General features: G+C 36.0%; 1 protein-coding gene and 1 long non-coding RNA gene across 2 annotated transcripts; one reads left to right on the forward strand and one right to left on the reverse strand.

Annotated features, from left to right (window-relative positions):
- Positions 1–679: 679 nt before the first annotated feature.
- Positions 680–12,927, reverse strand: LOC127160721 (B-cell receptor CD22-like; the record flags this gene model as incomplete). Its single annotated transcript, XM_051103377.1, has 6 exons — positions 12,516–12,927; positions 11,921–11,998; positions 11,407–11,772; positions 10,940–11,275; positions 10,580–10,846; positions 680–946 (listed from the first exon to the last, which is right to left on the reverse strand). Coding segments are annotated over exons 2-6 (1,288 nt in total), but the record flags the coding sequence as incomplete, so codon positions are not given.
- LOC127160720 (uncharacterized) lies at positions 2,583–5,024 on the forward strand. Its single transcript, XR_007826826.1, has 2 exons — positions 2,583–3,844; positions 4,275–5,024. It is a non-coding gene; the product is annotated as an uncharacterized LOC127160720 (long non-coding RNA).
- Positions 12,928–14,081: the final 1,154 nt, after the last annotated feature.

Consider the following 14,081-nt stretch of genomic DNA (forward strand, 5'->3'; position numbering starts at 1 on the left):
CGTCCATCTATGTATGAGGAATGTACGCTGTTAGCCAATTACAGGAGTGGGCATTTACTTCTGGGTCTACAATCCACCACGCCTATTCAAAACAGAATGTTGTGCTGAGGGGGGATAAAAGCAGCAAAATACCTTGAGAAAATACCTTGTAACATTGTAAGTGGACACCAGAGAACAGTACAAAATATAAAACAAAGGAAGTTCAACCCATTTAACTGTCATCATTAATTTTAGCACATGTGATATCTGTTTTTTCACTGGCTCTGTCCTCTTCACACTAGTTAGTTTAGCATGCTCCAAAAAACACTGTCACAAATGAATGTGTGAATCGTGGCTAAATAAGCTACAGTGCTGATGCATTAACAGTCAGAAGAGTGCATTTGCAAAATACTCTAGACTTACTGACTAGAATGCAGATATACTGGTCTGGTACAATATATGAGACTCAAAAATCAAAGAGCTTGTGAACTTAAAGTATTAAATTTGTCCATGCATCTAAGTTAAATAAGGTTAACCGAATAACTTTAAGGCTTTTAAATCATTTCTTGGCCTTTAACATGGCAAAGATAAATATAGATATTTCATAGTAGCTATTAGAGTCGTACCTATTCATTTTATAATTGACTTTAAGGTGCTAATGAATGTGACAAGGTAAAATTGGCTTTTGTGTATTACTCACACTGAATGTCCAGAATCACTGATGAGTTTTGGCTGCCATGTTTGTTCTGAGCTGTACAGTGGTACCAGCCTCTGTGTTTCCGGTCAGCCCTATTGAAGGTAAGAGTGTGTCCAGTCTGCAGCTGCTCCAACTGTCCTTCACTCTCTCTGGACCAGGTGTAGTTCAACACTGCTGGATTTGCATCACTGCTGCAGATCAGAGTCACTGAACTGCCCTCCAACACAGAGCTGGAGGGAATCACTAAAGTTGACATGTTTTTGGGGCCGTCTGAGGAAAAAGATAAATGGTTAATTTAAGGAAGGAATAACCAAAGACTTTAAATATACATCTTTGTATATTTAAAGCACTTCTATAACTTATGAATGGGAGAAAGTGCAACTTGCAATATGGCAGAATAGTCCTGCCTTCTACATAAAAGAGCCAATCATGGCACTGCCAAAACAATCAACATTTTGAGACACATGTTTAGAACTACACAATAGCTGGTCTAGACCAAAATTACACTTTTTTTTAAAGCCACTTAAGCAAAAGAAACAAAACTTGGGATACAGTTGTTGTCAGATTTCATTGGGGATTGCAAATATGAAGCATGATCATTAGCTTAGTCAACAGTTTTAAAGATTTTGATGTTTCCTCATTCAGAGAGATTGGAGCTGCACTTGCATGATTAAAATAACAGCCTGAGAGGCGTTTCAAAGATGGTCGCCAAATGAAATGGCTTGGCTCAGAGTACCTTCGAAAGAACTGTTTGAATAAGTTACATTACATATACAGTGCCATGTGGTTTGGTATTTTGTTATTTAATGCAATATTATTCAGACATTAAGTGACTCAAGTGTCCAAAAGTGTTCAAACATGTTATGGGGCCACTTGAGAGTAATCAGAAGAGCGTAAGTGACATCACCAACTTTACAGGAGGGTCACAACAAAATTGACCATAGTTTGATCTGACTTTGTGTACTGATTTAAATCATTTATAATAAACATTCGTAAACTCATGGATGACAGTATACTTATTGATACTCTATATAGCTCTATATTTCTTCGTGGCCTGGCGAAACATACCAATTTGAAAAACTAATGGATTGTGTAGCTGAGTTAAAAAACTGGATGACAAGTAATTTCTTACTGCTAAATTCTGAAAAAAACAGAGGTGTTAATTATTAGACCTAAAACCTCAGTGTGTAATAACCTAAAACACCGTCTAATACTTGATGGCTGTTCTGTTAATTCTTTGTCATCAGTTAGGAACCTAGGTGTGCTATTTGATGGCAATCTTTCCTTTGAAAACCACATCTCTAGTATTTGCAAAACTGCATTTTTCCATCTCAAAAATATATGTAAATTACGACCTATGCTCTCAATGTGAAATGCTGAAACATTAATTCATACGTTTATGACCTCAAGATTAGATTACTGTAATGCTTTATTGGGTGGTTGTTCTGCTCGCTTAATAAACAAACTCCAGCTGATCCAAAATGCAGCAGCTTGAGTTCTTACTAGAACCAGAAAGTATGATCATATTAGCCCAGTTCTGTCAACACTGCACTGGCTCCCTATTAAACATCGTATAGATTTTAAAATCTTGCTAATTACTTATAAAGCCCTAAATGGTTTAGCTCCTCGGTACCTGAGCGAGCTCTTATCACATTATAGTCCCTCACGTTCGCTGCGTTCTCATAACTCTGGCAATTTGATAATACCTAGAATATCAAAATCAACTGCGGGCGGCAGATCTTTTCTTATCTAGCGCCCAAACTCTGGAACAATCTACCCTACAATGTTCGGGACGCAGACACACTCTGTCAGTTTAAATCTAGATTAAAGACACATCTCTTTAACCTTGCTTACACATAACACATCAACATATTCCTATAATTCAAATCCATTAAAGGATTGTTACACAGTAAAAATAGATGGGTTATTTTTTTAACCCAATAGATGGGTTACACATATTGGGTCACTGTGTTGGGTTATTTTCTAAAACGTTGGGTTATTTTTTTAAACATCGTTGGGTTGTTTTTAATAATAACCCAGCGTTGGGTTTAATTGGTTCCCGCGGCGACAGTTCAAATTTTAACGGTCGACAGTGTCTGACCACAGAAGAAGCTGCTGCTGCATCAGTGTGAGGTAAGTAATAGGGTTTAAATAACTCTTATAACATTATACTTATACGAAGAACGTGAAATGCACTTCAAAATTGAACTTTTGTTGTTGTATGTTTGTTTTTTTTTAACGAAGATGTAGTTTCCTTTAGTCAGTGTATTGTAACGTTACTGCAGAGAATGAGCTCCATTGTAAACGAATAACGTCACGTTAACTTAGCTGTCCCAGTTAGGTTGCTAGCAGTAATAAATTAAATAAACATTAGCAGAAAGTTGTAAAACTGTTTAGAGATGTATTACAGTAACCTAAAGTTAATAATGTATGGTGGAATGTATACAGGACTACTTACATTACTGAAATCACCGTCTACCATTACTACAGGTTTAGTATTATTTTACAGCTGATGAAGGGTTCTAGACATACGGTTTCTGACTACAGTTTGTTTGGTCGCATTAATGGTTATCACATTTAACTTTATATGGGAAATGGCTAATGTTAAATGAGACATTGTTGATTTAAACCGCGCCGCACGAACCTTTCAACTTCGGTCCAGTATGTAACCTTAGCTCAGCGGCAGCTCAGAGAGATGCGCTCAAATTCAGTTAATTCTCTGTTTAGAAAAGTCTACAAATAATCACATTTCCCAAAAGCAAGACGTGATGGGAGAAACGAAGCTTTTCAAAGTTTCGAATCAATTAAACGAATCGCTTAATTCGCAAAATGATTCACTGCTTCCAATCGTTCGTGACACAACGGCGACGCCTGCTGGTCAAAACAAGGCAAGCGTCAGTTGTTTGGAAAGCGAGCACTAATTGGAATAACACTAAATGTGTTTTTATGGTTTATTTATATTGAATATTGTTATGCATATATTAGATTCGCCTCTAATTACAGCCATTTCTATTATAAAGCTATGACAGATTTGCATGTTTTTTTAAATGTGTACTAAATGTGTTTATACTTATTTTTAGACATTGGGTTCTTCAGTGAAGGAAAAATTACAACAGTGGAATCTCATACATTAAACATCCACATGCCAATTAACTGAAATATTTCAAGGTAAGTAAACTATTTATATTAGTGATCCATATACATTACCAGTCAAAAGTTTTTGGACAGCAAGATTTTTAATGTTTTTAAAGAATTCCCTTCTGTCTAAGCCTGCATTTATTTCATCCAAAATACAGCATTTAAAATAACCGCTTTCTATTTGAATATATTTAAAATGTAATTGTCCAGTCTTTTCAAAGCTTTTAAAATAGAAAGCAGTTATTTAAAATAGTAAAAATATTTCACAATATTACTGCTTTTACTGTATTTTGGATCAAATAAATACAGGCTTAGTGAGTAGAAAAGAATTCTTTAAATAACTTTAAAAATCTTACTGTTCAAAAACTTCTGATTAGTAGTGTAGGTTTTCCAACAATTATGAAAAAATGTTTCTAGTTTATCTGTAAAATGTTTCTTCTTCTGCTTCATCTTATCACAGAGGAAGGAGTCAATGAAGGAAGTTTTATGCGACCGGATGACACCAGCATTGCTGCACTAACTCCAAGAGAAGAAGTTTTTAGCATTTTCAACGGTGAAACAGTGGAACAGAAGACCTTACTACAAGCAGTGGATCTGTGTTTCAGACATTTCTACATTTATGACATCTACTACCCAAAGCTCCTCTGCACCCATTTGCAGCACACAGTCTTTAATATTCCAGGAGTTCTTTCAACACATTACCTCTTCCTTAGAAACTTTGTATTTATTGATCCGTAAAAACTTTTTATGTTGCTGATTATCAGCAAGTCCAGCAGCCAGCAGATTTACTTTGTTTTATTATTATTATTATTATTATTATTATTACTTGTGTTTATGATTTTTTATTTTTGTTTTATTGATAAAAGTTTGTATGTTATGTTTGTTTTATTTGTGCACATTTGTGTATGTGTTGATATAAATAAATATGAATTGATACACATTTATGACCCTGGACAACAAAACCGGTCATAAGTATCATGGGTACATTTGTAGAAATAGCCAAAATTGCATTGTATGGGTCAAAATTATCAAATTTTCTTTCATGCCAAAAATCATTAGAATATTAAGTAAAGATCATGTTCCATGGAGATATTTTGTAAATCTCCTACCATAAGTATATTGAAACTGAATTTATTATTAGTAATATGTGTTGCTAATAACTTCACTTGGACAACTTTAAAGGCAATTTTCTCAATATTTAGATTTTTTTGCACCCTCAGATTCCAGATTTTCAAATAGTTGTTCTATCCTATCAAACCACATATTAATAGAAAGCTTATTTATTGAGCTTTCAGATGATGTTTATATTTAAATACAAAAAAACTTGACCCTTATGACAGGTTTTGTGGACCAGAATCAGATAAATAAACATTAGTTTTGAATAGTTGGTTTTGAATTCAGTGTACATCTTGAAAATATGTCAGTTGTGTGTGCATATTTGTGTTTTGAATGTATTATATTTTCACATTCTTGTACACTTATTTTGTAAACATTTGCAGTATGACTGTTTTACATTTAAAAATATATTTGTAAAAAAAAATATTTGCATATTTAAATAAAATATTTATTTGAAAACAAAGTAGTGTTATAGTGTATTTTTATAAAAAAAATAAATAAATAAATAAAAACTGATATAAATGAATCTAAATAATTAACTCAACTGTTGGGTTACTTTTAACCCAACTGGATTTTAACCCAATTCATTGGGTTAAAATAACCCATAGATGGGAAGGTGCTATACCAACCCATAGTTGGGTTACTAGTTGGGTTATTTTTAACCCAACATTTTTTAGTGAGTAGGCTGCATTAATTAGGTCAACCGGAACCGGGAACACTTCCCATAACACCCGATATACTCAGTGCATCGTCAGAAGAATGGCATCTACGCTAATATTAGTCTGTTTCTTTCTTATTCCGAGGTCACCTTAACCACCAGATCCAGTCCGTATCCAGATCAAATGGTCACTGCAGTCCCCCGGATCCAGTCCGTACCCAGCCCAGACGGTGGATCAGCACCTAGAGACGACCTCTATAGCCCTGAATGTCAGCGGAGACCACATCGACTAGATGAGCCCCAGAGACGGATCCCCAGTGAAGACCTCGTCACCTAGACGGCTGTCGGCACAAGACCAGATGAGTCCTTTGCGTCTGGCCAGAGAACTGGTCCCCCAACTGAGCCTGGTTTCTCCCAAGGTTTTTTTCTCCATTTGTCACCGATGGAGTTTTGGTTCCTTGCCGCTGTTGCCTCTGGCTTGCTTAGTTGGGGACACTTTTTCTTCACACCATATTGTATTTTATTTTATTGTATTTGATTAACTGCCTTTACCTGAAAATTTAGTGTTTATTGTTGCCCTTTTGCATTATTGATGTACTATTTCCTATTTAATACTGTACAGCTGCTTTGTCACAATTCTGTATTGTTAAAGGCGGTATATAAATAAAGGTGACTTGACTTGACTTGATACTGATATGTATTTTTTATGTCTCACATGTATTGGCACCAATGTTTTATTCCATTCCATGTATAATATTATTTTTGCGCATATGATAACAATATGACCAAAGCATTATATTCACTGGAAGTAGTTCACTTCCAGAACAAAAATTTACAGGTAATGTACCCATTGTTATCCAAGATGTTCATGCAGTACACATGCACATGGCAGAGCTAGACAAGACGAGGTTAAAAGGTACATACATTTTTTATTTTTGTAGAAAATCACCAGTTGCTTCGCTAGATAAGACCCTTGTTTTTCGCCTGGGATAGTTTAGAGCCCTTTGAAGCTGCATTTTGGACGTTCAAACTCGCAGGCACCACTGAAGTCCATTATGTGGAGATCATTTCTGAAATGTTTTCCTCAAAAAACAATTTCTTTACAACTGAAGAAAGAAAGGCATGAACATCTTGGATGACAACGGGTGAGTAGATTATCTATAAATTTTTGTTCTGGAAGTGAACTACTCCTTTAATGAATTTAAAAGAAATAATCTATTGGGATAACATAAAATATCACATAAAAAGCCCTTATATCAAATTAGTTAACTGAGGCCCAGTTTCACAGACAGGGCTTAGACTAAACCAGGATTAGGCCATAGTTCAATTAGGACATTTAAGTCATTTTATAAATGTGCTAAGGATCTAATCTTATATCTTGAGACAAAACAAAGGCACTGATATATTTTAAGATCAGTCATTGCAAGTTTCTTTCAGTTGAAACAGCTCAGACTTACATTTTAGTCTGGGATTAGGTTTAGGTCTTGTCTGTGAAACCGGGGGGTGAATGTGATTAATTTTACTAAAATAGCAATTCCAGCCATTTAACAATTTGGTCAAATGGGTGACTAAAAAGCCTTTACAGATGCCTTCCCTAGTGAAAAAATACAATAATGTATTTGAAATACTTATTTTCATACTAAGTATATGGTATGCTTATGTCACGCTTGTGTGTAGGAAGGAGCCATAGGACAAGGAAATATAACAAACGTAAAATTGTATTGTATTGTATGAGTAAAATCTAAATATCTTCTTTAGTGTTTTACAGAAGAAAGAAATTCATACAGATTTGAAATGGCAAAAAAAAAAAAACACTGTCATTAAAGAATGTTTGAAGAATATATCCAAACTGTTGAGCTGACACTTCGATTAAACCTACAATCAGCATCCAGGACTGAAACAATCCATTTTATAAGGAGGCACAGGCACTGAAGGGCACTTTAAGGTGCTAATGAATGTGACAAGGTAAAATTGTCTGTTATGTAATACTCACACTGAATGTCCAGCATCACTGATGAGTTCTGGCTGCCATGTTGGTTCTGAGCTGTACAGTGGTACCAGCCTCTGTCCGTTGGGTCGGTCCTATTGATGGTAAGAGTGTCTCCAGTCTGCAGCTGCTTCAACTGTCCTTCACTCTCTCTGGACCAGGTGTAGTTCAACACTGCTGGATTTGCATCACTGCTGCAGATCAGAGTCACTGAACTGCCCTCCAACACAGAGCTGGAGGGAATCGCTAAAGTTGACATGTTTTTAGGGCCGTCTGAAGAAGATAAATGATTCATTTAGGAAGGAATAACCAAAGACTTTAGATATACAAAGATATATAGACAAAGCACTCCTATAACTTATGAATGGGAGAAAGTGCAACTTGCAATATGGCAGAATAGTCCTGCCTTCTACATAAAAGAGCCAATCATGGCACTGCCAAAACAATCAACATTTTGAGACACATGCTTAGAACTAAACATCCTCATTCAGAGAAATTGGAGCTGCACTTGCATGATTGAAATAGCAGCCCGAGAGGCGTTTCAAAGATGGTCGCTAAATGAAATGGCTTGCCTCAGCGTACCTTCAGAAGAACTGTTTGAATAAGTGCCATTACATATACAGTGCCATGTGGTTTGGTATTTTGTCATTTAATGCAATAATATTCAGACATTAAGTGACTCAAGTGTCCGAAAGTGTTCAAACATTATTGGGCCACTTGACAGTATATCGAGGGGTGAGAACCAGAAGGGTGTAAGTGATATTTCACCAACTTTACAGCAGGGCCAAAACTAAAATTTTCACATCAAGTCACATGTGCCTTTTTGGCACCAATGTTTTCTTCCATTTCATGTATAAAAATATGGGTGCATGACAATATGAACAAAGCGTTACATTAAAGGAGTAGTTCATTTCCAGAATAAAAATGTACTGATAATGTTCACCCCGTTGTCCTCCAAGCCGAGGAACAAGGGTCTTATCTAGCTAAACAACCTGTCATTTTCTAAAAAAAAAAAAAAAAAAAAAAGTACTTTTTAACCTCAAATGCTCGTCATGTCTAGCTCTGCCATGTGCATGCGTACTCTGTGTAATTCTGGTCCATGTATTTAGGGTAGGTTGGAAAACTCCCATCTCATTTTCTCCTCCAACTTCAAAATTGTCCTACATCGCAGTTTTACCTTTTTTTTTTTATCCTTTTTTTATAAAGGGCGTTTGACCTTCTTTGCATGTTCACTTTATAAACACTGGCTTGTTACATCTGCAGCGATGTAGGATGGTTTTGAATTTGGAGGAGAAAATGAGATGGGAGTTTTTTGACTTACCGTAACTGTATTGACCAGAATTGCACAGAGTACACATGCACATGGCAGAGCTAGACATGACGAGCATTTGAGGTTAAAAAGTACTTACATTTTTTTTTTTTTAAGAAAATGACCAGTTGTTTCGCTAGATAAGACCCTTGTTCATCAGCTGGGAACGTTTACAGTCCTTTGAAGCTTCACTGAAACTGCATTTTGGACGTTCATGATTTAAGTCTTGTCTGTGAAACCGGAGGTGAATTTGATTAATTTTACTGAAAATAGTAATTCCAGCAAATCAAATGGATGACTTAAAAAGCCTTTACAGGTGCCTTCCCTAGTGAAAAATAAATATACAAAAATGTATTTAAAATACTTATTTTCATACTAAGTATACTACAAATACATTTACAGTACTGTGCAAAGATTTTAGGCCACTAGTATTTTCACCAGCTAAAAAATGGTTTAAAGTAAGTTATTTCTATCTTTTGCTGTAGTGTCAGTAAAAAATATCAGTTAACATTTCCAAACATTCTGTTTGCCATTAATTGTAAAATCTAGTGTGATTTTTGTTTGCACAAGGAGTCTGACAACAGCCAGTGCCCCACACTGAGATCTGATCTCACCATCATCCAGTCTGTCTCTGGAATGACATGAAGAAACAGAAAAACTGAGACAGACTAAATCCAGAAGAACTGTGGCAACATCTCCAAGATGTTTCAAATAACCTACCTGCAAAGCTACCTGAAAAATTCTGCACAAGTGCACATAGAGCAAAAGCTGCTTTAAACGCAAAGGATGGTCACATCACATGCTTATTTATTTTAGTTAATAGAAGTTCATTGATAAAGAAAATCTATTTATGACATTGTTTTTGACAGCATCCTCATTTTATGTGCCTAACTGTCTAAAATGTTAACAGTACTGTAGCTTTGTAGGTGTAGGTCTCTTAAAGCATCTTGGAGATGTTGCCACAGTTCTTCTGGATTTAGTCTGTCTCCGTTTTTTCTGTTTCTTGAGACAGACTGGATTGAATGATGGAGAGATCAGATCTCTGTTTGCACAAGGAGTCTGACAACAGCCTGTGCTCTATACAAAAATCTCACTGGATTATTATAATTAATGGCAAAATGAATGTTTAGAAATGTAAACTGATAGTTCCTACTGACACACTACAGCAAAAGACAGACTTTAAGTGACTTTAAACCATTTTTAGCTGATGAAAATACTAGTGGCCTAAGACTTTTGCACAGTACAGTACATATTATTTACATATTAGTAAACTGGTATGCTTAAAGTATAAAGTGTAAATTGTAACAACTAATTTTGTGGCATGAGTGCAGTTATGCACTTTTGGCACCAACTGGCTTTATTTTAAAATGATTAAGAATTCACTTGTGTCCTTTTGCCAGTAGAAAGAGCTCATCAAGAGCTTTCATTTGAAATACATACATCTCCATTTCACTCAAAATGTCACTTACGCCCTTCTGGTTCTCCCCTTGATATATACTTGTGCTCTAGTCTTAAAGAGACAGTTCTCCTAAAAACCCACTGACTTTCATTGTATGAGTAAAATCAAAATATCTTCTTTAGTGTTCTACAGAAGAAAGAAATTCATACAGATTTGAAATGGCAATCCATTTTATAATTGACTTTAAGGAGCTAATGAATGTGACAAGGTAAAATTAGCTGTTATGTAACGCTCACACTGAATGTCCAGCATCACTGATGAGTTTTGGCTGCCATGTTTGTTCTGAGCTGTACAGTGGTACCAGCCTCTGTGTTTCAGGTCGGTCCTATTGAAGGTAAGAGTGTGTCCAGTCTGCAGCTGCTCCAACTGTCCTTCACTCTCTCTGGACCAGGTGTAGTTCAACACTGCTGGATTTGCATCACTGCTGCAGATCAGAGTCACTGAACTGCCCTCCAACACAGAGCTGGAGGGAATCACAGACACTGATGTGTTTTTAGGCGAATCTGAAGGGAAAACAAATTTATGGCCTCACAATAAAAACCACAACAATATAATTCACAAGTCAAAACTAAAAAGCATCACAAAGCATCACTTACACTGAACATGTAATGTGATGTTGTTCTGTGCTGTTTTGTTCTCGTCCTGTAGCTGGTAGGTTATAGTGCAGGTGAAAGTGACTCTGTGCTGACGGTGAGTAGCAGTGAAGTTCAGATCAGAGATGAGCTCCTGTAGTCTGCTGCTCTCACTGAGGGGGATTCTGGGAGTGGAGCTCCATGTGAGAGTTGGTGGAGGAGAGGAGCAGAGAGTCTCAGCAGAGCAGCGCAGACTCACAGAGCTCCCCTCCAACACCTCCAACACCTCCAACACCTCCTCCTGATCCTGCACCTCCTTCTGCTCCACATACAGCTGCACTATAGGTTTGGGGGGAGAGTCTGAAAAAAACACAATTATATTATGTTGTTTTGTCACTTCATTATTTCAGATAATGATGGTGATACTGATATTATTTTACTTGTATCAGATCACAACTTGTCATAATATTTCCAGTCTTTAAGTCACTCACCGATCACATTTATTGAAGTTGACTCTGTATCATAGTTCCATTTCAGTCCACCATTGCCCTCAAGCCTGAAGTAATATTTACCATTATGATTTGAAGTAATATTGTAAAAGATAGTGGTGCAGTTCTTCTCGTGTAGTTTTCCAGTTATTTTCCCACTGAATTTAGGTTTGGGATCTCTGGAATTAAACACTTGATTGTTAACCATATTTGTTCCATCTTTGAGCCACAATCCTGTAGCTGCACTTTCAGTGAGGTCTCCATCATACTTGTCCTCAATCTCAAACCTGCACTTTATGATCACACATGATCCACTGAGAGCTTCAATATTTTTTGGCAAACTGATGCTGAAATCTCTACAACAAACACCTACAACACAAACATAATAGAAATGTGAGAAATAATATTAAAAATTCCTATAAATATCAAGAAAAGAGGTCTGGAATGTTTAATTTATTTATTTATTTATTTTTTTGTTGTTGTTGTTAATTTAGTTTATAAATTTATATTGATATACCTTTCAACAGAAAACCAAGAAGAATTATTTTCTCTGCTGTCCAGATGTTCATATTTTCAATTAATAAGGAACATCAACCTATAGGTGAAAAACAAATTTGGAAGGAAAAAAGAAAAATGCAACATTGGGTAAACTGAGCCACCCCCTGTACACCTCATTTATGCACAAATTCTGTTATATATTATCTGTTATAATACTTTCTGTGATTAATAAACATTTCTCTGAGTTTGCAATAGTTCTGACAACATGCAATCAAGATGAATAAATACTGCACTGACTTTGGAATTAGATATTTAAACAATTTGTAATTTTGCTTTATACATATAAAAATAAGCATAATTAGAAAAGTAATGATTAGTAATAATTTTTTTTTATAATGTACAGTATTTGTAATTATGCTTATTAATTAAAGACAAATCTACCACTGTCCATATAATATATCCTTTTTAAAAGTATTTTAATATATTGGATATGACAGCATCTGTTTATATTCAATATATAGTATATTAATTTTAGATTAATGTAACAGATGTGAAACAGCAAAAAGGAAATCAAAAACTGACAGAGGGAATTTGTAAAAGAAATTGAATCTGACCTTCCTGAGAGCAGAAAGTGTGGAAAACTCCTGTTTAGAGCCCACGTTTCCGGTTGTAACTCCTGCTGCTGATTAGAGACGAGTGAAGCTGTGCTGCAGAAACAGAATCTGAAGCATAATCTACTGACGTGCATCAGATCTATTATAACTTCCCTTTTTCATGACATCACAGCAGTACTTCCTGGATCAGCAATAACATGCATTGTCCACACAAAGACTTTAATTAAATTTCTATTAATAAAGTCTATTGCTACAAAAACTATAAAACTTGCATAAATTTGTACATTCGTCTAATTTAAGTCTGTTGTCACACAAAGCTTTAGTTTGGCTTCAGGAAACCTCAGATGTAGTGCACAGGTTTTATAGATGTATGAGGGAGAGGGGAAAAAGTCAGGTGATAATATTAAACAATATTATAAGTAAACAATATTATAAATAATAAACAATATTATAATTGTATGCCCGAACCCGACCGAACGCACGCGTCGGGTCCTGTCGGGTTCGGGCAAAGATCTTCAGCTCTAATGATAATTTTCGCGATATAATTTTCCTCGATAAAACGATATGAAGAGTTCGATAAATGTTCGATATAATTTTTATGTGTCAAAAGCGGAACGAAATAGCGCGACTCATTTGAATCGCGCTACACGGACCGTTTATCCGCTCGGACCAAAGTTTAAACTGCCGCGCTGCGCGAGCTCACTAGACAAGTTGCATTTATTAGGGGCCGTTCACACATCGCGCCTAAAAACGCGTGGAAAACGCTAGGCGCGCCGCTTTCTCCTTCTTTCCAAAGCGCCCTGTAGCTTGCGCTCCCGTGGCGTCTGCCGTTGCTAAGCAACAATGACCTGCGCTCTCAATGAAGACTCGAAAGTTTCAGCAAAGGACAAACGGATTTCCAGCACTAAAAATCGCTTGCTGTAGCTCTGCTCCTAAATTTATTTAAAAATGGTTATCTCTGCACAGCTATGATCAGCTGTTTCTCCATCTTGGCTGAGCTTTCAATGTGGTTAGGGGAAGGATGAAGCTAATTGGTTGAATCTTGTCACATGACCCGCGGTGCTCTTGCGGCATTCTGAAAAGTTGCTGCGTCCGAAAACCTAGTCCGCTGTTTTATCATTACTTCGAAGGCTGCGAAGGCAACTGTAGAAACAGTTTCGGACAGACTTCAGAGGCAGCAGAACGTGACGCCGTTGCTAGGTTGCCTAACGGTTAAGTTGCAGATTTTGGAGAAAAACGATCTTATACAGTTATGTATAAATGCTTTATTAATACATAAAGACCTCAATGTCATTACCCACCGAAGGTCTGTGCGTCGGAGAAGACGTCTGAGAATGGCAGCTACTTTTTGCTTAAAAAAATAAAAGCACTGATGCAACTAATATTGCAGGTTATTGTTATTAGTGGCTGTTTCGTTATTATTGGTAGTAAATATTATTCTTATTCACTACTCATTTGAACCCTTTTAACATTTTATTAAATACTATTATTACAAACAATATTATTTATTATGCTTTTTACACTATTACGATTCATAAAGAATATCATGGTCAAGATCTCATCTAT

The sequence above is a fragment of the Labeo rohita genome, unplaced genomic scaffold, assembly GCF_022985175.1.
Source record: "Labeo rohita strain BAU-BD-2019 unplaced genomic scaffold, IGBB_LRoh.1.0 scaffold_438, whole genome shotgun sequence".
In the NCBI taxonomy this organism is placed as follows: domain Eukaryota; kingdom Metazoa; phylum Chordata; class Actinopteri; order Cypriniformes; family Cyprinidae; genus Labeo; species Labeo rohita.